This window comes from Rhinoraja longicauda, chromosome 8 (genome assembly GCF_053455715.1).
Source record: "Rhinoraja longicauda isolate Sanriku21f chromosome 8, sRhiLon1.1, whole genome shotgun sequence".
Lineage (NCBI taxonomy): Eukaryota > Metazoa > Chordata > Chondrichthyes > Rajiformes > Arhynchobatidae > Rhinoraja > Rhinoraja longicauda.
In genome coordinates, this window is record NC_135960.1 from 41,057,282 (window position 1) to 41,085,161 (window position 27,880).

General features: G+C 45.3%; 1 protein-coding gene across 1 annotated transcript in view; it reads right to left on the reverse strand.

The window, feature by feature from the left end:
- The window catches only part of LOC144596359 (uncharacterized), a 185,732-nt gene that overhangs the window by 72,539 nt on the left and 85,313 nt on the right, over positions 1-27,880 (reverse strand). The window contains exon 7 of the mRNA XM_078404616.1: positions 6,055-6,070. Coding sequence (XP_078260742.1) covers positions 6,055-6,070 — 16 coding nt within the window. The remainder of the gene's footprint in view (positions 1-6,054; positions 6,071-27,880) is intronic.

Genomic DNA, 27,880 nt, shown 5'->3' on the forward strand with positions numbered 1-27,880 from the left:
CAGTGCAGGTTTGATAAACAGGAGGGAATCAGGGATTAAGGTTGATAGTTGGCAACAAAGGGAGTTTGAAACTTTTGAATAACATTTAAAGTGCTGGAAACATTCAGCAGTTCAAGCAGCATCTGTGGTGAGGAATATTAGATTTAACATTTCAGGTTAATTACCTTTGATCGGAGCTCTGACGATCCTTAATAATCATGGTATCGAATCTCACCCATGCTGTATGAAATGTTAACCCAGAAATAATAGGTAACATGATACAATGTACACAGTGCCCTCTCTCATATGTAAACTAATTTCATTATCCTTTTTACTGATGAAGGCAGAGAAAGTGGTCTAGGTATTGGAACAGACACTTGCATCTTTGTACATGCACGTAAGACGGAACCAATGGTTATTTCACACCCACTGTGCAAAGCCACACGACCTGAATGAACCTGGCAGCAAGATGCCTGAATTCAGGTCTGCAGAAGACATTACAATGTCAACTGCACATCAGTCTCTTGAGCAAGTTGGGTTATTTCCCAGAGAAATGTGAAACCGAACAGGTTCCAATAGAATTACATAGAATATTACATACAAAGGCGCCTTTCAGCCCAATTGCTCCCGGTTTGTGTATGCATTCCAGACCAACGCCGTTCCTACTCTATTCATCTCAATCAATGTAACCGTCTTTTCCTTTCCCTGTGCGTTATTTACCATTCATTTAAATACATCTATGTTAATCACCAATTGTTTCAAGTGGGAATGATTTCCATATTTAAATCATATTATTATTAAAGTAAATTTCTCCTTAAATTCCCTATTGGGGTTATGATGTTTATCTTATTATGGCTTCCACTTTGGACCTTCAGGGATTTAAATTTGTCCAGTCATCTATATACTAAAGCTCTCGTTTGTTTGTTCCTGAACTACAGCCAAAATGGTACACGATAGCGCAACAATTTTAGGCCCGCCTTACTCACCATCATCCCTTTGGTGCTAATGGAAGAAGTTTCATTTAAATCGGTGTTATATTTTAAAAGTTATTCACATTTAAAATTTTAAATCTATCTCCTAGGGAAGGAGGGGGGAGGGAGGGAGGGGGGAGGGGGAGAAGGGAGGATAAGGGGGGTTGAGGGGGATGAAGTGGGGGGGAGGGGAAGGGGGGGATGGGAAGGGGAGGGGAGGGGGAGGGAGGGGAGAGGGGAGGGAGGAGGGAGGGGAGGGGGGAAGGGGGGAGGGGGCATGGGGGAGGGGGGAAGGGGAGGGGGGGGAGGAGGGTGCTGCACCAATGCAGGAGGTTTGGGCCCAACGGGTCCATTAGCACTAAACTTGATGCAGCACACTGGCGCAGTGGTAGAGTTGCTGCCTTACAGGCCAGAGACCCGGGTTCGAACCTGACTAATGGTGCTGTCTGTGCAGTGTTTGTACATATGTCCTGTGACTGCCTGGGTCTTCTCCGGGTGCTCCTGTTTCTTCCCACACTCCAAAGACGTACAGGTTTGGCTTCTGTATATTGTAAATTGTCCCTTGCGTGTAGGATAGTGTTATTGTGCAGGGAATCAATGGTCGGCGCAGACACAGTGGCCCAAAAGGCCTGTTTCCAAGCTGTATCTGTAAAGTCTAAAGTACACTTTTATTGTACTTTTCTCTTCATATTCAATTACACTGAACTCACCCAATGCGCGTGACCATTTAACATTAAAGAGCAAAGATAAATTCCTTAAATTATTTTAGTTTACAATTAATTAACAGAATAATTTACAGTCAAGGGGCAGTAGTTAGTGGAGTGGCTATTACTAAGGAAAAGGTGTATGGGAAGCTGAAAGGTCTGAAGGATGGATAAGCACTTGGACCAGGTGCACTATACCCACGGGTTCTGAAAGATGTGGCTTAGAGATTATGGAGGCATTAGTGTTTTCTTCAAGAATCACTAGAGTCAGGAGTGATTCCAGAGGACTGGAAAATTGCAAATGTTACTCTGCTGTTCAAGAAGAGAGTGAAGCAAAAGAGGGGAAACTATTGGCTGGTTAACCTGATTTCAGTGGTAAGATTGTAGAGTCCATTATAAAGGATGAGGTTTCCATGTTCTTAGAAGCACATGACAAAATACACCAAAGTCAACTTGGCTTTGTGAAGGAGATATCTTGCCTGACAAATCTGTTGGAATTCTTTCAGAAAGTTAATAGCAGGATAGTCAAAGGAGAGACAGTGGAAGTTATTTACCTAGATATTCAGAAGGCCTTTGATAAAGTGTCATCCGTGAGGCGGCTAATGAGGATGAGAGCCCATGGCATTAGTGAGAAGACACCAGCATACATAGAAGGCTGATTAAAGGCGTTAGGCAAAGAGTGGAAATAACGGGAGGTTTTTTGTAGTTGGCTGCCAATGATTATTGGTGTTCCTCAAAGGTCGTTGTTGGGGGCACTACTCTCCATGTTGTGTATCAGTGATTTGGATGAGGCAATTGAAAGCTTTGTGGCCGTTTGCAGACAATACGAAGGTATGTGGAGAGATAGTTTAGAGAAAGCAGGGACTCTGCAGAAGGACTTGGACAGGTTGGGAGAATGGGCAAAGAAGTGGCAGATGGAGACAGTGTAGCAAATTGTACACTCATGCATATTGGTAGTGGGAATAAAGGTGTAGACAATTTTCTAAATATGGAGGGGATTCGGAAGTCAGAGTTTCAAAAGGATTTGGGAGTGCTTGGGAGTGCAGGATTCTCAAAAGGTTAATTTGCTAGTTGAATCGGTAGTAAGGAAGGCAAATGCAAGGTTAGCATTTATTTTAAGAGGACTAGAATATAATGCTGAGGCTTTATAAGGCACTGGTCAGACTGCATTTGGAGTATTGTGGGCAGCTTCGACTTTGACTTCCATTCAAAGGTTACAGGAAGAAGGCAGGAGAATGGGGTTGAGAGGGAAAGATAGGTCAGCCATGATTGAATGGCTGCCTCCATTGGCCAAATGGCCTACTTCTGCTCCTCTGATATATGAACATAAATCTATGAATAGAAAGTGTTTATTCAACACTGCAGCTTTAAGCCAGCATTTGTGCTCTTGGTTCCAAGTGCACATCCAGGCACCTTTCTTTTATTTGATCCAGAGAATTCTGTCCTAATTTGACTTCTATCTAACGTTGATCTAAATTGTGAAAAAGTACAAAAAGTTTTTGTTTAATATATAAACCTGCAGAATATGGTGAGGCATGAGGTGAAGCAGTTTGATAAGAGAAATAAAGAAGACATACATTTCACAGAATATATCTAAATGGGTTGAATAAACAAAAGAATCTGGAGGTACAAATGTACAAATCTCTCAAAGTAGTAAGACAGTTTAATAAGATATTAAGAATAGAGCACTGAAGTTCCTTTCAGGAGATATAATTAAAATGTGATTGTAAGTGCTCTGAGTCTACCTACTCTAGTGTAGGTGGTAGCTCCAACCTATTTCTGGATCAAATGGTTGTAGCCTAGAAATTTTGGTAGATAATATTTGATACTTCTGACAATGTTCTCTCGTTCTCTATTATGAAATAGGCGATATACATTTATCAAAATCTTTTAAAGCTATACTAATGGGAACACTTTAATTTTATCTTCCAAAAAGTATATGATGATAGATTTCACAAAGTTCTCTGGCATACATAATGAACTGTAACATAATAACAGAAGTTAGCCCAAATATCTGTGGAAAGGTGTAATGATTGAAAAGTTCATATGGACCTTCGATTTGCAAGCTACTTCTGAAGCAAGTAAATTAAATAAGAATTTGTAAAAAGAGGTTATTCAAATAGCAATGTCATTACTGTGATAACTTGTATTGTTGAATAACTGAAATACTGTGATGCATATGTAAAACTCATAGTGCAGGAATAGCAGGATAGAAATTCCCATTGCAAGGAAACCTCGACTACATGCATAGTCTCATTGCTGAGTTTTAGAAAAATGTTTCAATTCTCATCTTCATTGGCCCGATTCTTAAAGCTAAAAAATTTCTGACATTCTGCCACTTTTGCAGACAAAATAGAGCAGCCACACAGTGGTTTGATTACGCATTCTGAACTGGAAATCTAGAAACTAAACAACTGCTGAGGGATTGAATGCCTGTTTGAGAATTAAATTGTCCATCTGGATTGCATCTGACATGGATCAGTAATTTTCAATTAAATCAAAACTATATTGGGGCTCTCGTCACTCTGGATCACCTGGTCACAGCAAGTACTGGAAAGCCAGAGGGATTCCTTTATAGGCATGCACAAGCATTCATAAAATAAACCTAATCATGCTGCTCACTAGCCAAAGATTCAGTAAAGAACCATTGACTGACAAGCACAAAGTCAGGAAAGAACTAGAAGTCAGTTTTCAGGATATCCCTCTTTCTGCTCCATTGCTAGACTCAGCATTGAGTGCTAGGGCAGAGCTCAGTTGCTGTTGTGTTCTATGTGGTATGGTCTTATTCATGTGAATATGGTTACCGACTGGAACTGAAAAGATGTCACGGTTTGCTTTACTTTACCCTGTTTAATTGATATCTTCATTAATTTCTATTACTTGAATAGATTTTATTTGTTTTCAAGAACATATATTTAAGAAATAGAAGCAGGAATAGGCCATTCAGCCCCTCGTGTGCTTTGTCTTTTATCTCAGCTCCATCCTGCATAAACCTCATATCTCTTGATCCTTTAGGGTCCAAAGATCTCTCAATGTTTATCATTTTAGAACTTTTTCCATTTTTCTCTTATTTCAATTACTTAAATGGATTTCAACTCTCTCTGTAGATTCTCAAAAGATATAATATCAGTTGAAAAGCCGTTTGACTACAATGTGCAGGTAAAAGAGCATCAGGGTGATCCAGAGCACTAGTGCTTACTTGGCCTAAGGATCTACCATATGAGGCCAAGTACCTGCTCTATTCACGAGATAGCTGTGGTAGCCATAAAATGTAGCTGGATCCGCATACAGGCAAATAGTAAGTGTGGCCGTGGGACTGCAGTGAACACGAGGGTCGATAGATCAAGAACAATTCAGCCCTATTTCCCTAGGATGTCCTGAGGTACTTCTTTACAGACAAAATGGATACACCTTACCCACCTGATTTTCTGAAATTCAATAAATGTAGATTCAGAATCTCCTCTAATTTATCTTGGAGGGAATTCTTGAGATACTGGGAGTTTGATGTCCGGAGATTTTACCATCATAGTAAGTTCATAGGTTCTAGGAGCAGAATTAGCCCATTTGGCACATCAAGTCAACTCTGCCATTCAATAATGACTGATCTACCTTTCCCTCTCAACCCCATTCTCCTGCCTTCACTCAATAACCCCTGGTGCCCTTACTAATCAAATTCGGGGTAGGACATTTTAAAGTGTAATGAAAACAAACTTCTTACAATCCTTCAAGAAAGTGTTTCATGATTTAATGGAAAATATGATTATAATATTTGAAATGCGATGAAAATCACTATTCAAACATAAACAATGTATATAGAATGTTCTGGACTTACCTGTTTATCAACAAAAAAAAGAAAATATGACTTGCCAAAAATACTTAAAATGGTTTAAAGTCTTTTGCCTTCTTCGGTTCTCTAAAGGAGTTGCTGCCCGAGAGAAATTTAAGAGTGGCGATTCAATCATTCTTTGAATGAGGCACGTATAACTGAATATGACAGTCACTTCTCATTCTGGATTAATAGATAAATGCATGAAAACAAATCTTAAAATGGGTTATTCCACTGGGAACCAGCTGAACCAAGGAAATGGAAGCCACCACATGGCATTCATTCCGATTCTCTATATAAAGGAACATGATGTTGCAGCAATGGGAATGTGATTTCTAAACTAAAAATGAAACTAAACATGGCATTAATATAGACTTTTCTGTAAACATGAACTCTCGCTGACAGTACCAGAATAAGTCAAACCAAAAACAAATCCCACAGAAGGCAGCTTTAAATGGCAGTCAAGTTTGTTCCTATTTTAAAAGATGCCATAACACTTATCTCTATAATTCTCAGTTCATTTATGTGCTGCTATTGTACATACAGTCTTTGGCACCGCAGACCCCTGACTTACTGGCAGACGAACTTCCCTGAAAGAAAAGGACAAAAAGGATGATTTTCGATTAAAATCCTGCTTCTCAAATGCACCACAGAAAACTGGCCATATGCCAGGAACATATTTCAATTTCATCTTTTTTATTCTCATTAATGAAAAACGATTACCTTTTTGTCATTTAAATTCTCTCTGCTAGCATTATCAGTGTAAAGCCAAGTTATATTAATTTTTATCCGAGTAGCTGTAAAATAATTTTTTAATACCTATTAAGCAAACCAAAATGAATGGAGCTATAAATAACAAGAATACAAGCATGCCATTGGAAGGATGCACAAGGGAAATACTAATCTGGATGAGCAAAAATCTGCATATGGGCCTGATAACTACAAACTGGATGCCGCAGCAACCAGTAACTTTATGTATCACAACAAATGATTAAACTCACATGGTACATTTACATGTGAGGTTAGAATAAACTACAAATGCTTAGTTGAAATTGTCAGTGAGGTTTAAATATCGAACTGTTAGTTTGACATTCAGGTACTTCAGCTACTGGATTATACGAGTTGTGCACATGTAAAAATTATTCAAGCATTTATCTGAATGTGAATAGTGATTCGAAATTTATGGATTAATGAGTATTAATCTAAGCATTGTGCATGGTCATAATAATCCCACTATAATAATGAAAGGAAGTAAATTTAGTGTTGGGTCAGATTTTCAAGCCCTTTTCTCCCAGTGAAAAAAAACAGATCTTGGCAGTGCCAGAGAAAAAAACTTGCTTGTGTTTTATGTGAATCTTTGTCAATTGTTGAGCACTTTGTAGAAAAAGAGTGAGAAACTTAAGAGGCACTGAGAAAGTTCCAAAAATAATTAAAGGGATTTAAAGAATGCATAAATGGATAAAATATCAAAGCTATCAGTAAAATGCATAGAATATCAAAGCTACCAATAAATGCTTTTACAAGAAATTCTACTGCTTAGTGATATGGTTATGGGAACTGTATGAAATAATTGCAATTAAAAAAACATGAACAAGAAAATCAGAAACATTGTGGAACAGAGAAAAGTCTGTGTTAAATTCTTTATGCATCATCTATACATTTGCTAACACACAGCCATCTCTGCATGCCAGATCCATGTTTGACATCTATGCGTGCAAGACCCTTAAAGGATGTGGGACATTGATGCACAAGCAAGCTTTCACAATGCATCTAAGGCATGCTTTGTAATTACTGGAAAGGGGAATCAGGGATGATGTGGGGTTCAAGGTTGTAAATGGGTCAAGGACAGAATGCCATCATAACAAGTAACAATGTTTAACTTAAAGAAGAGCTACCTGTGTGGCATTCTTGAGAAGCTTGAGAAGCTTTCCTTCAAGCCCCCTACCTTGAGAAGCTTTCCTTCAAGCCCCCAATTGCAAACCTTGAAACATCCCATCAATAGACAAAACTCAGCAGCCCCCATGACCAATTGCCATCCTAATCCTTTTCATCTCTCCACTATCATGATAGCCAGATCAGATCCATCCGCCACTTCCCAGCTACTGATCAAGACCAGTCTTCCCCTGGCTCTGATGAGCCGACTGATCCTTGAGATCACAAGATCTTAATCTCCCTTCACCCTTTGTAAGATTTGAGAAGTTTTCCCTCATTTGAAAAGCAACGCAAACCAAAGAGCTGCAGTTTGGACATTTTAAACGGGAGACTGGGGCTGATAGCGGAGAAAGGCTGCGGTCAGATTAACAAAGGATGTCACAATCTGTGGGTCCTAAAATGGCCGCAGGACCTCGTGACCAGCCACAAAAGGTAAAAACCTTACATCCCAGTCTCTAGGTTTTCTGCAAAGCCATGGCCAGAACAAAGGATGGGTATTGGCCATGCAGAAACCTACGAAACCAGGTCGGAGTCCAGACACTGGGGCGCTGACATCAGCATACTCACAATGCCCCAAGCCGACCTAAATAGTTCATCTCAGTGAGAGGGCACATAGCCCATAGAAAACTACCTGGTAGGTGATGGGAAACCAGTTAACACCCATCACCTCACAATGAAATCCCAATTTACACCGTCTGGCCATCCCCGGTATCCCGGAACATAAGGCAGATCAGAAGATAAAACCTCATACATATCTTTTGAACAAAAGGATTCCAAGATCTGGCGGGAGATAGGACGGGTCAGGAACAGTATAACTGCCCACTACTTTGGGTGAAAAAGTTAAGACGGACAGGAGGCAAGAAGCGCAGAGAAAACCGGGTTCGAAGTCTGAAGTCAAGAAGAAAGTCGGAAAGAAGAACGGATGCAAGAGAGAGGAACAGGCACGCAACTCGAAAAGAAATACTGCAAAAACCGAACAGCCAGTAACCCCAGTAATAACCCCATGGTGAGCATGCACTTCAAATCCTACATATCCTGGACATAGTTTAGTGTAGAGAGGAGGGTGGTTGTGAATAAACGTTGGGTGTGTATTAAAAATAGGGTTTGGTCAAGGTTGCGATGCGTCGTGCGTTCCCCATCTGACAGTCGTGTATGTGTCTTGCAGAACTGTGTTTAAGAATTCATAAGTAAAAGGGTATTCGTGTATACGTTTTGTGTAACTGTGTGTTTCAAGGATTCAGCGAAGAAGGTATTCGGATATATGTCTCGTGGAACTGTGTGCTTTTAAGTTTTCAGCGAAAAGGGTATTCGGGTATATGTCTTGTGAACTGTGCGTTTTGTGATTAATAAATAAAAGATATTCATGTATTCGGTATGTGTATTATAGATATGTCTTATCGAACTGTATAATAAGTATTCATGGACAATAGTCCCAAGTGCTGAATAAAAGCCTTTTTCATTTAAACCCTGGTTTTAAAATCTGGTCTGGTTGAATTTTTTCTGCACTATAAGAGCTCCTGCATCTAAGCCCAGTGTCTAGAACCGTAAGGGGTGAGTGGGTCGAACCACTCACGGGGAACCAGTGTGCACGGCCTGGTCAAGGGATCAGAGCAAGGCACGGGGACCTTAGGTCGGGCGAAAGCTCGGCGCAGAAACCCCTTACAGATAATGGCGACCGCGAAGGGACACTGGCAGCAGGATGATAGTGTACCAGAAAAGGATTTTAAAACTAGGGACATAATGGATGAGCGCATTGCGGACTATGTTTTTAGTAAGGTGAATATCACCAAACAATGGATGTGTGCGTTACTAGATAACAAGCGCCCACTGGATGCAGCAATCCGGTGGACGGCCAGTACAGCCCATAAGAAATCTGTAGAGAAGGCGGTCTGGCTGACCTGCTATAAAAAGCAGGTCCAGCTTTTGGACCGTGTAGTTGTGGCACAGGCAGCCCAGATCAGGGACCTTCAGGAGGAGGTAGAGGAGAAGGCTGCGGGTGGGAACCAGCTGATTGAGGCGCTGGACTCTTTAAACAAAGAGCGCCGGGTCGTGACCAACCGCCACGAAGCTAGGGTAGAACTCATGGAATGTCAGGCTACTGAGGCTATGCTCAGTGAGGGCAGGCTCCGGGAGCAGTGCGCTTCCCTGAGCCACCAGCTGGAGACCCAGGAAGAGAACCTCAAGGGAGTTAGGGCAGCCTACAAAATGATTTTAGAGGACAGGTCAGAAGGGGCTGACCACGGGGCATGCCTGCAGGAGATAGAAGGTCTGCGGAGTGCTTTAAATAAAGCAAGTGGGCTGGTTTGTTTAATGAACCCCTCAGCGGGCCATCACTAGCGGGTGTGAAGGTCCCGGTTCTAATCCCTAGAAAGACCATGGTGGTTTCAGCCCCCAAACTCCGCGATCCCCCTAGCTACGAGGCATACTGGGAAAGGGGTAGTGTAGGGGAGAGAGAGAGAGAGGAGCTCCCGGTAGAATACTCGGCACCGGCACCCATGTGCCCGGTCCTGGAAACCCGACGGGGACCCCCCCTGGACAATGGGGACACAGGACCCATTCAGAGCGAGATCGTGGTGCCCCACAACTCCCAGCATTTAAGAGCCATGATCGGGCATGTTACAAAATTGTCCGGATCAGGGGACCCCTCAATACATTTCAGGGAGATCGAGCAAACCGCCGCAATCAACGGTTGCGACGAGGGAGAACGGGCAAAATTGTTGCTGTTCTCCCTGGACAACTCGATCCTCCAATGCCTCTCAGATGAGAGTAAAAGAGGGACCAGGACCTACGATCTCCTGCGGGACGAGGTCCTGGAAGTCTTGGGGGTGGGGGATGAGGGTCCCTTTGCCCGATTAGGGAAGACCCTCCAGATGGAGGGAGAACCCCCAAGAGTTTTTGCGGCGCGACTATGGACAGTATATCAGAGTAGTTGCCCGCACGTCCCCGCGCGGGATGACCTGGCCGGGAATGGGAGAGCCCAGTGGCTCCGATGTTTGGTATCAAACAGCCTGGCGGCCGTCAGGGAACAGGCGAAAGCCTGGTTTGATCCCACAAATAGCACGGAGGAGGCGGTTTTGGACCGTCTCACGGTTGGGTACAGGAATACCCGGAGTACGACCACCCGGTTAGTAAAAGGGAAGGTGCACGTAGCGGAGGCTACTGCACCGGCCCAAAAGGGGTGGCGACAGGAGGGTAACCCTACCGCACAGTCCAAGTGTTTTAAGTGCGGTAAGGTGGGTCACTGGCGGAAAGATTGCAGGGTCCACATTAAGGGGGATAGGTTTGGCACCACCCAGCGAGCCGATGTCCCAGTTAAGCCCGAGATCATCGAGACAATGATCGAGGTGATGCGGTCCCTCATGACAGCACAGGGGAAGGTGGCAGTCGCTACCGGCTCCCCGGGTACGGGAGGGACACTGGAGATTCCCCAATGACATCAGCCCGCACAGCCCGCCTATCTGTGTCCTCTCCGCTACGATGCGTGGAAGAGGCCGCTTGTGGAGATGGTAGTGGAGAAGCAAAGGGGCAATTATCTGTTGGACACGGGGGCTTCATGCACCGTGGTCCACACAGAGGAACCCTTTGACTCTCCCCTGTCCACAGGGGTCCCTTTCGCACTGGCGGGGTTCACAGGGAAGGAACAGGCTGGCGCGCGTTCCATCCCGCTGTCCGTTCATTTGGGGACACTCCGCACCACATGGGAGTGTATCCTAATGAAGTGGACAGAAGGGGGTGGAAAGGGAATCATTGGTTCCGATTTTCTAGTAAGCCATGGGATCCTCATGGACTTACGGAACCACTGCCTTTGGGTGGACAAGGGCGGTAAAGGGGAGATAATAGTGATTAGGGGAAAGGAGGGGAAAGGGACTCTGTGCACCATGAAGCCGCCCGAGGGTTACGATCTCGAGCGCATGGTGGCAGAGGTCCCGGCCGAATTACAAGAGTGTGTGGGAAGCAACCTGAACGCGTTTGCGACCCACAAACACGATTGTGGTAGAGTAGTGGGGTTCGAGGTCAGCATAGACGGGGACCCCATGATCAGACCCCAGAAGCAGTACAATTTCCCCAAGGAGGCAGAACCCGATTTGGAGATAGCCATATCTTCACTGGTGCAGCAGGGCGTACTGAGGCCAATAGCCACACACGTAAACTCTCCATTGTGGCCGGTTAGGAAACCGGATAACTCATGGAGGGCTACGGTGGACTACCGGGTCCTCAACAGTAACATCCCCGCCTGCGCACCCACGGTGGCAGCAGTTGCCGACCTCATCGGAAGTATCCCAGCATCCGCGACCACGTTCACGGTGCTGGATATTTCCAATGGGTTTTGGTCCATTCCGCTGCGGCGGGAGGACCAGTACAAGTTTGCCTTTACTTTTAAAGGGCAACAGTATACCTGGAACTGCTTGCCACAGGGTTTCCACAACAGCCCCAGCATTTTTCATCAGTGTATGGCGGATAGCCTGAGAGAGTTTAGCCAGCGCCACCAGGTCGTGCAGTATGTGGATGACCTCCTTTTGTTCACAGACACAAAGGAGGAGCACGGTCCACTGCTGACCGAGTTGTTGGAGCTGATGGCTAGGAAGGGTTTTAAAATAAATCCGAAAAAGGCACGGATCGGTCTGCCAGAAGTAAAATTCTTGGGTCTGACCATCCGTGCCGGGGAAAGAGCCATAGATCAGGCTAGGAGGGAGTCAGTGCAGGAGTTGCCGATTCCCTATACAGTAACGGGTGTGAGGTCTTTCCTGGGACTAACCGGGTATTGCAGAGACTTCATCGAGGACTACGCGGCCACCGCAGCCCCGCTACTCCGACTCCTACACAAGGGAGTGGAGTGGGCTTGGGATGAGGGTTGCCAGGCCGCGTTCGAGAAGTTAAAAGGAGATCTGCAAACCGCACCAGCCTTAGGAGCCGTAGATGGGGAGAAAGGGTTTTCTCTGGAAGTGGCAGCCAGTGGGGACAGCCTGAGTGCCGTGCTGCTGCAGGAACGGCACGGTAGGCTGCGACCAGTGATGTACTCCTCCAGGGTGCTCACCGATGTGGAGAGGAGTTTCTCCAATTGCGAGAGGCACCTTTTAGCCACGCATTGGGCTGTGAAGAGGGCTTTAATCTTCACAGGTACCTCTCCAATCACTCTCCTCACCCATCACACACCCACCCAGATGCTTCTGGATGGAAGGATCAAGGATGGGACTGTCAGCAGCGCCCGCATCGCGCGCTGGACCCTCCTCCTGTCACAGATGAATCTGAGAATTGAAGGTCTGTGCGAGCCCAAGCTCGCGGCAAATTTAATATATCCCGGAACGGCCCATCGGTGTTCCGTGGAGGGGGTCTGGGACGTCGACATAGGTTTACGGGCTGGGATCCATCCCACAGGCCGGGAGATCTATGTGGACGGCTCCAGCACGGTGTCAGCTGGCGAACGACTCACGGGATGTGGAGTTTATGACCCCAAGGCAGGCATTGCCTTGGCAATTAAGCTCCCCAGTCTCATGAGCGCGCAGCAGGCTGAGCTGTCCGCGGTGGCGTACGTAATTACCCACCCAGAGAGGTTCCCAACCCCGTACACGATCTGCTCGGACAGTATGTTCACATGCAATTCGTGTACAGAGTACCTGGCCATCTGGTCCCGTCGCGGATACACTTCCTCAGACGGGAGGCCTTTAACTGTCAAACCCCTGCTAGAGCAGATTTTAGCAGCAGTAGGGGAGAAAAGGGAGGTTTACATCCATAAGGTGAAGGCTCATTCCGCCACAGAGCCCCGGTGGGAGGGCAACAAGCAGGCGGACGTCCTGGCCAAGGAGGGCGCCCGCAGTGGCATTTTTTGGGACCCCTATGGGCACAGGCAGATAGCAGTGATCCAGGGTAAGGAGGGTAACGTCGGGACCCCAAAGGTCACATTGCCTCTGGACCTGAGGACCGTCCAAACTCAGGATCCTGTTTTAAAAGCCGTCCTCAGAGCAGTTAGCGAGGGCAAGCAGGTAGAGGGTCTCTACGGAAAGGAGACCCTCTCTGTAAAAGAAGGCATGCTCTTCCATGCCGAACAGTGGGTTGTGCCACAGCAGCACAGGAGGGAGTTCCTCCAGCTGGCACATGAGGGTCCAGGGGCAGGGCACCCCGGACCGGAGGTTACTTGGCAGCGGGTAGAGCAGGCGGGATGGTGGCCGGGGCTTAGGGACGAGGTCCGTGAGTTCTGTGCCAGCTGCCTCGTCTGTGCTGCCAATAACCCAGACCCCCAGAAAAGGAAAGTGCCCATGGGACACGTCAGGAGGGTGGAGGGACCATGGCAGTCGATCCAGATCGACTACATCGGGCCCTTGCCCACCACCCAAGGAGGTTATAAGTACTGCCTCGTCCTCGTTGACGTGTTCACTAAGTGGGTGGAGGCTTTCCCCTGCAAGGCAGCTACGGCACTGGGTACTGCCAAGATCCTGGTCCGGGAGGTGTTCTCACGGTGGGGGCTCCCTCGTTTTGTGGAGTCCGACCAAGGGAGTCATTTCACAGGGCAGGTAATGCAGAACACCCTCATGCTCCTGGGCATTGAGGGGAAGTGGCACGTAGCCCACAATCCCCAGTCATCAGGGATTGTGGAGCGTATGAACAGGACCCTGAAGGAAAGGCTGAGGAAGGAGGCTACGGGCTCGCCCCAAAAATGGGCGGAGGTCCTGCCTCTAGTCCTCATGGGGATCAGGGCCAGCCAGTCTAAGAGCACGGGGTATTCCCCGTACGAGCTGATGACTGGCAGGGTTATGCGCACTCCCACTCATGTTCTGGCCCCAGTGCTCACGGAGGGTCAGCTCGAAGAGGTTAAGAGGGACAGGTTTGTCCAGAACCTCTTCGAGCATCTAAAACAGGTCCACGGGCAGGCGGCTGGGAACATGGGTAGGCAGCACCTGGGTAACAAGCTGTTGCTGGAGCCACGCAAGCTGCAGGAGTGGGAGGTAGGAGAACTAGTGATGGTTCGGAACTACGCTAGGGTAGGTAGTTTCGAACCACTCTACACGGGGCCCTACAGCATTGTAGATAAAGCCAGCCCCATGGTTTACGCCGTGAAGATGCCCCGGCGGAGTAAGTGGTTCCATGTCAACCAATGTAAATTGTACAGACCAGGGGCACAGGGGTCAACCACAGGGGCCAGCCCTGTGAGTGGGGACTCAGAGCCAAGAATGAGGCAGGCCACGCAGACAGGTAAGGCTGCCTGCGTGAGGGGGGAGGACATTCTCCAGGAATGGAGGGTCTCCCGTTTTGGGTGGGATTCAGGTGAGGAAGAGCCTGATCAGCTCGACCAGGGGCTGGATCCCATTACGGAGGAAGAGGAGTCGGAGGGGGACGACAGTAACGTCCCCGACTCATGCACCAGGAAGGCGGGGGTAGCGAGCGAAGGCTCACCACCTGTAGGTACAGGTAGAGTGAGGCCGGATGCCGCGGGTATACCCAGCACCAAGGGGGCAGAGCTGGATGAGGAAGGGCCAGGGTCGGCAGCTGCGGGGGGTACCCGAGCTGCGGCACGGCAGGAACCGGTCCTCAGCCAGGCTGTCCAGGGGGCAGTGCCTAAGGTGATCCTCCGTAGATCCAGCAGGAAACCCCAACTTAGAAAGTTTTGGCCAGAGGTCGATCACGCCCCGAGGGAAGGGAGCCAAGTAGGGAGGAGGGAGCTTACGTTTCAGCGGAGGTGTAGCCCCCGACAGGCAGCGACAGGCTGCGGTGGATCAAAGGTGGGAGACAGCGTGGTGCAGCCGCAAGAGAAGAACCGCTGCAGCCCTGACAGGGATTAGCGGAGCCGCCCGGGGAAGGCGGCACTGTATTATATTTTAGATAATATAAGGATAGGTATTTTAGATAAGGATAAGCTATTTTAGATAAGGATAAGCTATTTTAGATAAGGATAAGCTATTTTAGATAAGTTTTGTGGGGATAGTTAGCGTTTAAATAAAGATGATGCGTCCAGGATGTGTGGGTGTGGGGTGCAGGCTGGGGGTCAAGAGACCTGCCCGCAGAGGCGTTTAACAAAGCCAAGCGCTCCCCAAGAGGCTGGCTATACCATTCTCCTTTATCTGTTTTCTGGAGTGGAAGGAGGCATTCGTATGGTGGATCTTTGCCACGGCGATCGGATGTGGGTGGACCTATCGGGGCCACACCAAGGACATCATCGTCTACGGCTGCTCCGGGGACACGGCTCCCATCACGACCGATGGGACTGGAAGGAGAGAAGCGGAGGAGACCGCAGTTTACTTCCATGAAGGCCGGTGGCCGGGGTGGCTGGGATCGAACTCTTCAGAGTATTCCAGCGCCCCAGGTTTTGCTTATCGGGACGCTTCATTATTGTGCCCGAGAATCAAGATCATCGCCCAAAAGATCAGCACCACCGTTGGCAAAAGGATCTGCCTGGTATGCACGGGGAAGGTCCCCACGAGCAGGCGGTGGTGGCTGAGGAAAACGAGCAGGACAATGGCCAACTCCACTGTTGAGTGGGAGAGACTTAACAACAACACTCACAGAACTATTTCTGGGACTAAAGAACAGTTGAGTGTGTGTTGGGACAAATGGTGGGAACCGGATGAGGGGATTTATATGTGTATGTGGGGTTCGAGGTATCGTTGCCCCACGGGCAACAGCATATTTTTCCAGAGACAGTGGCAGGATGACGGTAAGGGGATGAGGTGGGATGTTAGCTCGCGGGCTTGTGGGGTCCCCCTTTCCCCGATCCCGGTAAACGCCACTGAACTCATCACACGACCACGCATGACACCTCCCACAGTTCCACTGGCAGTAGCACAGGAGGGTGAGTGCCCAAAAACCACTAAGGGAATAATGTAAAAGAGGGCAGCACCTCAATAACCGAGTACATCAAGGGGAATGGAGAGACCGTTACGTGCGGGTGGGCGAGCAGGACCCAGCCGCAAGCTGCTAGGAAGACATGCCCCCCTCCGCACCGAGTAGACTGTGATTTATATTGTCCCCTTTTAAAATTTGTATAAACTAGGTTTTTGTATTCGAATTTGTGAAGGAATGTAAAAAAAAAATGTATCGTTTTACTGTTGTATTGTTTTCATGTCCTACATTGCAGCTGACACCAGTAGGAGGATGGCGGAGGCATCGGCCTGGGACAAGGTGTAGGTGTATATGTCCGATATGAAAATGTACATGTAATATAGTTTTGCCCGGGACACGGGCAGTAAAGATCAGCCTAAGAGATGGGGACTGTACGTTCGCAATGAAACACTAGTTTAGTTAAAACCTCAGGGGTCTGGATATGGAGAATCGGGAAAACATTGCTCAACCACTTTATTTAATTGATTCGATAAGCTGGGGTTATGCAAATCAACAGGAGGGACTGTAAGATTTGAGAAGTTTTCCCTCATTTGAAAAGCAACGCAAACCAAAGAGCTGCAGTTTGGACATTTTAAACGGGAGACTGGGGCTGATAGCGGAGAAAGGCTGCGGTCAGATTAACAAAGGATGTCACAATCTGTGGGTCCTAAAATGGCCGCAGGACCTCGTGACCAGCCACAAAAGGTAAAAACCTTACATCCCAGTCTCTAGGTTTTCTGCAAAGCCATGGCCAGAACAAAGGATGGGTATTGGCCATGCAGAAACCTACGAAACCAGGTCGGAGTCCAGACACTGGGGCGCTGACATCAGCATACTCACAATGCCCCAAGCCGACCTAAATAGTTCATCTCAGTGAGAGGGCACATAGCCCATAGAAAACTACCTGGTAGGTGATGGGAAACCAGTTAACACCCATCACCTCACAATGAAATCCCAATTTACACCGTCTGGCCATCCCCGGTATCCCGGAACATAAGGCAGATCAGAAGATAAAACCTCATACATATCTTTTGAACAAAAGGATTCCAAGATCTGGCGGGAGATAGGACGGGTCAGGAACAGTATAACTGCCCACTACTTTGGGTGAAAAAGTTAAGACGGACAGGAGGCAAGAAGCGCAGAGAAAACCGGGTTCGAAGTCTGAAGTCAAGAAGAAAGTCGGAAAGAAGAACGGATGCAAGAGAGAGGAACAGGCACGCAACTCGAAAAGAAATACTGCAAAAACCGAACAGCCAGTAACCCCAGTAATAACCCCATGGTGAGCATGCACTTCAAATCCTACATATCCTGGACATAGTTTAGTGTAGAGAGGAGGGTGGTTGTGAATAAACGTTGGGTGTGTATTAAAAATAGGGTTTGGTCAAGGTTGCGATGCGTCGTGCGTTCCCCATCTGACAGTCGTGTATGTGTCTTGCAGAACTGTGTTTAAGAATTCATAAGTAAAAGGGTATTCGTGTATACGTTTTGTGTAACTGTGTGTTTCAAGGATTCAGCGAAGAAGGTATTCGGATATATGTCTCGTGGAACTGTGTGCTTTTAAGTTTTCAGCAAAAAGGGTATTCGGGTATATGTCTTGTGAACTGTGCGTTTTGTGATTAATAAATAAAAGATATTCATGTATTCAGTATGTGTATTATAGATATGTCTTATCGAACTGTATAATAAGTATTCATGGACAATAGTCCCAAGTGCTGAATAAAAGCCTTTTTCATTTAAACCCTGGTTTTAAAATCTGGTCTGGTTGAATTTTTTCTGCACTATAAGAGCTCCTGCATCTAAGCCCAGTGTCTAGAACCGTAAGGGGTGAGTGGGTCGAACCACTCACGGGGAACCAGTGTGCACGGCCTGGTCAAGGGATCAGAGCAAGGCACGGGGACCTTAGGTCGGGCGAAAGCTCGGCGCAGAAACCCCTTACACCTTCTAACTGACCCCCAACTCCTCACAAGCTGTCCACATCTCTAATCGCTGTAACTTGCCTATTCAATGACTATTCCCTACTCCATCACTTACTAGACCTGGATCCAGATACCTGACTTTGCTCGAGGCTTTCCTTTACAAACTCTATAAAGGAGAATACAAAGGAAATGACTTTGAGCGTGCATGGACTGTTCTAACATGTGCTATCACCTGGATCTTTCATGCTGTAGTGTGCCATGGAGCAAAACCTTACATTGGTCTAATGGTTTCAGTCCTCAGCTCTTATGAATACAATAGGGAACTTGAACATTTATTTGTGAAAAAAAAATTGTCTTTCAAGAAATTCTGATCTGGTTTAGAAGAAAGTGCATATGATACGCCGTTATTTAAGAGGGAGATGGAAAAATATGGTAGTTTTACCTCAATAGTAGGAAAGCTTTAGAATCATCAGGGACAGAATGGTGAACACTTGGAAAAATGTGAACTGATCAGGGAGTCAATGATTGCTGAATAATCAAGTTAATCATTTTGAGGAAAACAAAAAGGAACAATATTTAACAGCTGTCATAACCTCCATTTCAAATGGCTCAGTAGCCCATGATGTACATGACTTGCCCGGTCCATCACGATACTGACATCTCACCATCAATGTGATCTCTAGGAGCCACTGAATCAAGAACCAACACCAACAATCATTTCAATGAATGATCACAACCTACCAAATAAGCCCACTGATAACGTCATTGGCCTAAAGAGTCGACTGTTTCTCTCTCCACAGATGCTTCCCAACCTGCTGAGTAATTCTAACATTCTCCATTTTTATTTCAGATATTCAGCATCTGCTATTTATTTTTAAGCTTTCATCCAGTTTAACTGGGCTCTGATAATCCTGGATAATGCAATGATGGTGGTCTGAGCACCCTGAACTATTCTTAAACCTTTATGACCAATAACATGGAGAGAAGAAAATATGATCAGCATTCAATTACTGCAAATAGTACTTAATGCTCAATAGGAATCCAGTGGATTGAAATGCGTGTTTCTCTTCCGATTCTAATAAATTCCCCATCGTTGAAATCAAACTGCCCGATTTCTCCCTCTTAAATAATAGTTATATGCATTCACTTCCAACCCAAATCAGAATTGTTGGATTGGAAAATTGTAGGTTTGTAAATGGCATTCATGAACCTGAATTCATGCAAAGTCTAAGTGGTTGCACACTGTAGAACAGGCCAGCATGTGGATGGGAATGAGCCATGACATTGATGGGTTATAATGATCAAAGACCTGGGAGGTGGAGTAGGGAGTTGAGTCCAGTTATTATGCTACAAGTAAGAATTTAATTGTTACTTCATTGGTACATATGACAATTAAACTCTCTTGACTCAGTCAGTCAGAGAATTGTAAGGAGATTAGGACATCCATTTGTAAATTTGAATTTGACTTAAAATTTGGAAATAAAATTTAGCCACCAGTAAAAGCTGTTGATTATTAGAAACAGGAACTGCAGATGCTGGAATCTTGAGTTAAACTCAGAGTGCTTGAGTAACTCAGCAGGTCAGGCAGCATCTGTGGAGGGAATGAATAGGTGATGTTTTGTGTCGGGAGCCTGAGTTACTCCAGCACCATGTTTTACTCACAACGCCACCCTACAACTCCAGGACTGCATTGATCGCACCGACTGGGACCTGTTTGCACAACAGGTGACCTGCGGTTCAGAGGTAGACTTGGAGGAGTACACATCCACTGTGCTCTCCTACAACAACTGCTGTGTGGAGAATGTCACAGTGGACAAGGAAACAAAGATGTACCCAAACCGGAAGCCATGGGTGAATAGGGAGGTACAGAATCTGTTGAGGGCACACAACAATGCCTTTAAATCTGGTGACACTTCAGCATACAGTGTTGCCAGGTCAAACCTGAACAAAGGTATAAAAAGGGCCAAAGACACCCACAGGCAATGGGTGGAAGACCACTTCAATACCAAGGACACCAGAAGCATGTGGTAGGGTGTCAGGGACATCACTCGCTACAAGAGCAGCCCTGCCTTCCCCCACAGTGATGCCACACTAACCAATGAGCTTAACACCTTCTTTGCCCGCTTCGAAACTGGAAACACCACCATGAGTGGAAGAACCCCAGCCAAGGCGGAGGAACAGGTCTTAACATTGAGCACACAGGATGTACAATGCGCTCTGCGAAGGGTCAACCCACGCAAAGCTGCAGGCCCGGATGGAGTTCAAGGAAGGGTACTTAGGGATTGAGCTGAAAAGTTGGCTGAGGTATTCACCAGGATCTTTAACCTGTCGTTATCTCTGGCTACGGTCCCCAAGTGCCTGAAGTCGGCTACCATAGTGCCGGTGCTGAAAAAAGCAAAAATCACCAACTTGAACGACTACCGTCTGGTTGCCCTAACTCCTATAATCATGAAGTGCTTTGAAAGGCTGGTCGTCTCACACATCAAATCCAGCATCCCTGCCTCACTGGACTCACATGAATTTGCATACAGGGCAAACAGATCCACAGAGGATGCCATCTCTCTGGCTCTTCACACTGTCCTGACTCACCTGGAGAGACATGGCACGTTCGCGAGGATGCTATTCATTGACTATAGCTCTGCCTTCAACACGGTCATCCCCACCAAGCTCATCACCAAACTCCACCAGCTAGGCCTCAGCTCGTCGTTATGCGACTGGATCCTGGACTTCTCGATGGAGCGACCGCAGGCAGTGAGAATGGGCCCGCACCTGTCCTCCACTATCACCCTGAGTGCCGGCACACCACAGGGCTGTGTTTTGAGCCCCTTGCACTACTTCCTATTCACATATGACTGTGTTCCTGCATTTGACACCAACACCATTGTCAAGTTTGCAGACGACACAACGGTGATCAGGCTGATCACCAACGGTGATGAAATAAACTACAGAACGGAGGTGCAGAACCTGGCAGACTGGTGCTCAGTTAACAACCTGTCCCTAAACACCTCCAAGACCAAGGAGCTGATCATCAACTTCCGTAGATCACACCACGGGGAATACGCTCTGATCTTTATCAATGGGGACAGTGTGGAGAGAGTGTCCAGCTTCAAGTTTCTGGGCACTCACATTTCGGAGGATCTCACATGGTCCAATAACACCGCTGCGCTGGTCAAGAAGGCGCAGCAATGACTGTTCTACCTGAGAACATTGAAAAAGTCTGGTCTGCCCGAACAGCTGCTGATGACCTTCTACCGCTGCACCATAGAGAGCATCCTAACGCATGGCATCACTGTGTGGTACCTCAGCTGCATGGAGGCAGAGAGGAGAGCTCTTCAGCGGGTAGTCCATAGAGCTCAGAAGACTATCGGAACACAGCTACCAGCCTTGGAGGACATCTACAACACACGATGCCTCAAAAAGCCATCAGCATTCACAAAGACTCCTCACACCCCTGCAACAGTCTGTTCGAAATTCTACCATCGAGCAGACGCTACGAGGCCTTCTACGCCCGCACCTCCAGACTCAGGAACAGCTTCATCCCCAGGGCCATAGCTGCTATGAACCGGTCCTGCTGAGCCGGGTGGTCACATCGCACAGTGAACTGGCACAGACCTACTTGAACTTTAACCTGTTTTAAATCTGTTTCTAATTTTGTTTCACTGGGTTGTATAAATTTATACTGATTAGCTAATTAATTAATTGCATCGTATGGAATACGCATTCCCAATCTCGTTGTATCCCTGTACAATGACAATAAAGATATATTGTATTGTATTGTATTGTATTATTAGAAGCATGCAAATCACTAATATCATTAAGAAGACCTCTGCCATTGTCTATCCCTTATGTGACTCCCGTCCCACAGCTACATGCTTGACTGCACCCCAAAATCACAGAGCAGGTTACTCATTTGTTTTGAAGAAGAAATTGCTGCTCTGTTTTCTTATGGTACCTTTGCATGAACAATAAATGCCAATGATGCTCACATACCAATAATGTATTAAAGACAGGAGATAATTGTCAAAACTTAAATGGAAGGTAACATTGCTAATTGGTTGAGTGGTAGGAGGCTAAGATAAAGAGTGAAAAGACATTGTTTTGACTGATGGTATTGTCTGGGGATCTGTTCTGAGAACTCAGCTTTTCATCATATTTATTCATGAACAGGATGAAGAAATATCGAGTTGTCTATCCCAGCTTGCAGACGACACGAAATAGAGTGCGCAGTAAATATTGCTGAGGGGAAGAGGATGTTAGAAAGAAACATGGAAAGATTAAGTGACTGTGCAAATCTATGGCAGATGGAGATCAATATGGGAAAGTGCAAGGTCATCCATTTTGGAACCATGAAAGACAAACTGCAGATTTTTTGATTTTTTGATTTTTTGGAGAGACTACCAGCTGCAAACAAAAAATGATATATGTGCAGATGGATCTTGGATTCATAGCTCACTAAACATGGCAGCACAAATAGTTAAGGTGGTTAAGAAGGCGTATGGTATGTTTGCCTTCATTGCTCGGCATTTAATATAGAAGTCAGGAAGTCATGATGCAGCTCCGTGGGACTTTGGTTAGGCCACATTTGTATGCAATTCTGATTGCCCCATTACAAGGAAAGATGTGGATGCTCTGGAGAGGGTGTGGAGGAGGTTTACCAGAATTCTGCCTGGATTAGGGGGTTTCAGCTACAGGGAGAGGTTGGATATTTTTGGATTTTATTTTCTGGAACGTAAGAAGTTGAGGGGAGACTTGATTGATGTATATAAAATTATGAAAGGCATAGATATGGTACACAGTCAGAACCTTTTTCCCAGGGTAGAAATGCCCAACACTATAGGGCATAGCGAAAGATGAGAGGGAGAAAGATTAATGGAGATGTGTGGGGCAAGTCTTTTTCCACAGAGAATAATGTCCTGGAATGTCTTGTCAGTGGTGTTGGTGGAAGCAGATACGACAATGGCGTTTAAGAGGCTTTTGAATAGGCACGTGGAAGCGCAGGGAACAAAGGAATATGGATCATGTACAGGCAAATGAGATCAGTTTAACTTGGCATCATGTTCGGCATAAACATTGTGGGCCCGTTCCCATGCAGTACTGTTCTATGTTCTATGTTACATTCCACTGTCCAGTTCTGTTTTCTGCTCAACAGAAGGTGAGCTGTCGCATTGTGAAAAGGACCTTAATGTTCCAGTGGTTGAGGTTGAGAGCAGAAGGGAGGCTTCTCATAACAGGGGTCTCAGAAGGTCAACATATAGATAAATGAAGTGGCATTTAGCAAAGGGCACATACTACAGAATGGTTAGAAGAGAATCCCTGTGGATTCAATGGAAACATAATTCAGCATGAATATATTACTGTAATGTGAGTTTAGTTAAGATAATTTCTACCCCACACTGCATGTCAGAAGGACAGGGAATAGATTATGTGAATGCCACATCACAAGGTAGGCTTTGGGAAGTAATATCTCCTAATCAAGTGGAAATGTATAATTGCCCAGTAATTCATTTTATGCAACAATGTTTTTTTTTCTTTTTCAACAAAGTGAAATGAACATTGATTTTACCCAGAGTGAAACACCATGCAGCTACATTCCGGTCACATCATGCTACTGATGCCAATCTGAAAGGGGAAGAGCCACTTTTGGTTGTATCCTGCATTTGCACCAATTATACATTTTCTGTGTTGGATACTTACCTCATAATGTTAGTCCTTATGGAAGGATTATTTAAGAACTCAAAGGTTCAAAGGTGCAAAGGTATTTTATTGTCACCTGTACCAATTAAGGTACAGTGAAATGTGATTTACCATACAGCCATATTAAAAAAAGCAACAAGACAAACAACTACATAAAAGTTAACATAAACATCCACCACAGCAGATTCCACATTCCTCACTGTGATGGAAGGCAATAAAGTCTAATCTTCCCTCTTCATTCTTATGCGGTCAGGGCAGTTGAACCATCCGCAGTCGGGACGATCGAAGCTCCCGCAGCTGGCAATCGAAGTCCCCACGTCCGGGTGGTCTTAGCTCCCACGATCAGGGTGGTCTAAGCTCCTGCGGCCTGGAGCTCCCGACGTCGGTCCCTAACCAGGGACCACGAGCTCCACGATGTATAAATGAGATGACATTGGTCACAAGCAAAACTTCAGCAGCATTGTTTAAAGAACTAGTCACAATGAAGGTTCAAAGATGTGATTTAATATTGTGTTTTCCAGAGGCTAACTGCTCAATCAGAAAATTGCTCTTACTGACCATAGAGAAATCTTACAATGTTGCTTCCATTGTGGTCTTCAAAAGACTCAGGGTAGACATTGCAGGTGCCACAGGTAAGATCAGGGACAGAGAAGAGGCACAGAAATGTTTACATTTGCCAATCGTATTCACCATAATCCACTGAAACGTAGCCACCTATACCTATTCAGGGAGCAAGGCCACCCCAGCCTTTGGTTTCCAAGACGGTCATCGCACACAAATGTGACATTCTAAGAGAAGACTTTAAGACAATTACATTTGAGATGTTTTTCTACACGTAGATGTTGTAGTGGAGGGAACTATTTACAAGATTTATAATTGTCGGGATGCTAAAGAAGACAGCAAAATTAGTCATGCAAATACTACTAATAATACAAACTGAAGCAATTTTTTTAAATATGGTCACCTTTTATTGATTTTCTCGAACAATACAATATTTAAACACAATTCAAAATCACTCGTAGGGCTGGGTGCGCGGGCACATGGGTGGGTTGTCGGGTATATCTCCCCTTTTTTCTTTTTTCTTTTTTATTTCTCTTTTCCTTCTTTCTCTCTTTAATTAAGTGCCATTTTTGATTGAAAAGTGTTAAAATTGAAGCTGTTCTTAAAGCTACAAAATTGTCATGTTTTTTTACACAAATGCTTCCAATAAAACATAAATAATAAAAAAAATTATATAAATTGTTCTGAAATTTGCAGTTTCTGAACATGCTTCTTTCAGAAAGGGCTCTTTCAGAATCTTTTCAATGAATCCTTGTTAATCATAGGTCACAGGTAATTTTTCTCTCTATGAATTTCAGTCTCAGACCATGACACAGAAAACAGATGTTTGTCAAGAGATAATGGGGACTGAAGACAGGGCAAGAATAGCTTGCAGTTTGCATCATAGATCAAGGGGATTCTGAACAATGAGATGTCAATCAAGGTCAAAGATAGAATGGAGCACCTTGAACCAAAAAGCCACTTGATTGGGAAACATTTATTCCTTGCTCTGATTTTGCACATTCACAATTACTTTGATATGGCATAATGAGATTGACTTGATTCCATCTTGTTAATCTGCAAATTAAACACACTGATTTTGTCTGAATCCTGAGCACTCTTCTCCACTAAACTGTTTGAGCCAGCAGGGCATGACTAGCTTCCATCTTAACAGATATTCATCTTGAACAACCAGCTTCTTCTATGTCACACTGCAATATAACATATCAAATTGGGAAATATTGGAACTTTGGATCTATCATACTTCATTTGGAAGTAGCTCTCCTGTTTTTTGTTACTGTAAAAATCACTATTTACCTATCAGGCAGATTTGATACCAATGTTTTATTGTACTCAAAAGTACAATATTTACACAGCTATTGGCTTGACAAAACACTAACTGCAGTTGTTACTTGATTAATGCATTGAACAATAGGCTTATGAACTCAAGAGGAATTTTTTTAAGAGTATTAAAATTATTGACCATAAGCCTGGACCAAGGAGCATGGCTTTCTTCGGCATTGAGGGTGCTAATTTGCTTCAAATGTTGATTATACGCGATAAGTATGCATTTTCTGCAAAGCATGCTACTCATTGGAGGGCATGGAAGTATGTGCTTCAGCTAGCAAGATAGATGGCAGTGGACTGCCTGATCAGTAATGTCAGTTTACCTAATATATCATACCAAACGGTATAATAATAATGGCCAGAATTGTACTCTACTTGTCACACTGTCATAATCCATGATCTCATGAGACAGGTCACTATCGGAGACAAGATGAACATTTATTAACAGTAAACTATGCTATGCCACAGATTACTCAGATGAGACATGAAGGGGATCTATTACAACCTAACTTTCACCAATACCACACCTCCACACTGATTATAAGGCATTGGTAAAGGCAGGTGAGATGGTAGTTCATGAATGGTCTGATAGCACTAAGACTATTGAGAAGAACGACACAGAATTAGAGGACATTTTGGAAAAATAGACAGTGGGAAAGGGCTTGGAACTGGGGATTGAATGCCAATGTACACCCACAGATTAGGATTTATTTGCATATATTAGTGTTTGCACAGTTATTGATTGCAATTGTTTTGATTTTTCTAATTCTGGCATAATTAAAAGCAATTAAGGAAGATGAAGACCAAATATTTGTCAAGCAGGTAGGAAGTGAGATAGACAGGCAGCAATTACTCCCAGAAGCTGTCTTAGCTGGGGCGATTCAATACTTGGGTATGGCCAAGAACCATCAAGGGGCTTTGATGTAGAGATTGCTTGAAATTATAAGAAAATTGACCGTTTGTAATATTATTAACCCAAGAAGGTTACATACTTGGGAACCATGATGGGAATTAAGGCCAACATGGTGAAGGTAATTTAAAGGTCATTGTATGAGAGGCAGTTATCAGATTAGGGTAGTCTATACATTCCAAGGCACATAAGAAAATAACTGCAGAAGCTGGTACAAAACAAAGGTATTTATTCACAAAATGCTGGAGTAACTCAGCAGGTCAGGCAGCATCTCAGGAGAGAAGGAATGGGTGACGTTTTGGGTCGAGACCCTTCTTCAGACTGATGTCAGGGGGGCGGGACAAGGGAAGGATATAGGCGGAGACAGGAAGACAGTGGGAGATCTGGGAAGGGGGAGGGGAAGAGAGGGACAGAGGAACTATCTAAAGTTAGAGAAGTCAATGTTCTCTGCAAGCTGCCCAGGCGAAATATGAGGTGCTGTTCCTCCAATTTCCGGTGGGCCTCACTATGGCACTGGAGGAGGCCCATGTCAGAAAGATCAGACTGGGAGTGGGAGGGGGAGTTGAAGTGCTCAGCCACCGGGAGATCAGGTTGGTTAAGGCGGACTGAGCGAAGGTGTTGAGCGAAGCGATCGCCGAGCCTGCGTTTGGTTTCGCCGATGTAAAGAAGTTGACATCTAGAGCAGCGGATGCAATAGATGAGGTTGGAGGAGGTGCAGGTGAATTCCAAGGCATAGCTAACCAGAATTAAAATTAACACAGGATGTTTGTAAACCTGGCAGAAGACAATAAAACTGATCATGAGATAAGAGGAGTCATTTTACACAGGCATGTACAGATCAAATTGGGGAATGGTGTTCTAAGCACACGAAGAGAAGTCCCAGTTGAATGTCAGATTGAAGCAACTCCAGCAGAAATAAAACAAGGAACAACGACCATAAAACAAAGTGGGTGACTGGTGAATTATTGCAAGATTATAAAACCCACATGTAACCAGTGTAACGCAAATGGTATAAAATGCTGTGTAATTTGAGTTAATGAAGCACTTGGGTCCTGTCAGTGCTTCCCAGGGCTTACTATTAATGCCTGAATAAACTGATATGTTCAAGAGACTCACCTCTGCTCTATGAGATTTGCTTTGTGCATTGTTCTGATCTGCGCTGTAATTAAGACGGTGAGTTGGCTCCACGTGAATGCTAGATTCAGGGTACAGGTCAAACACACAAATCCCTCCAAATTCCACCACCACCC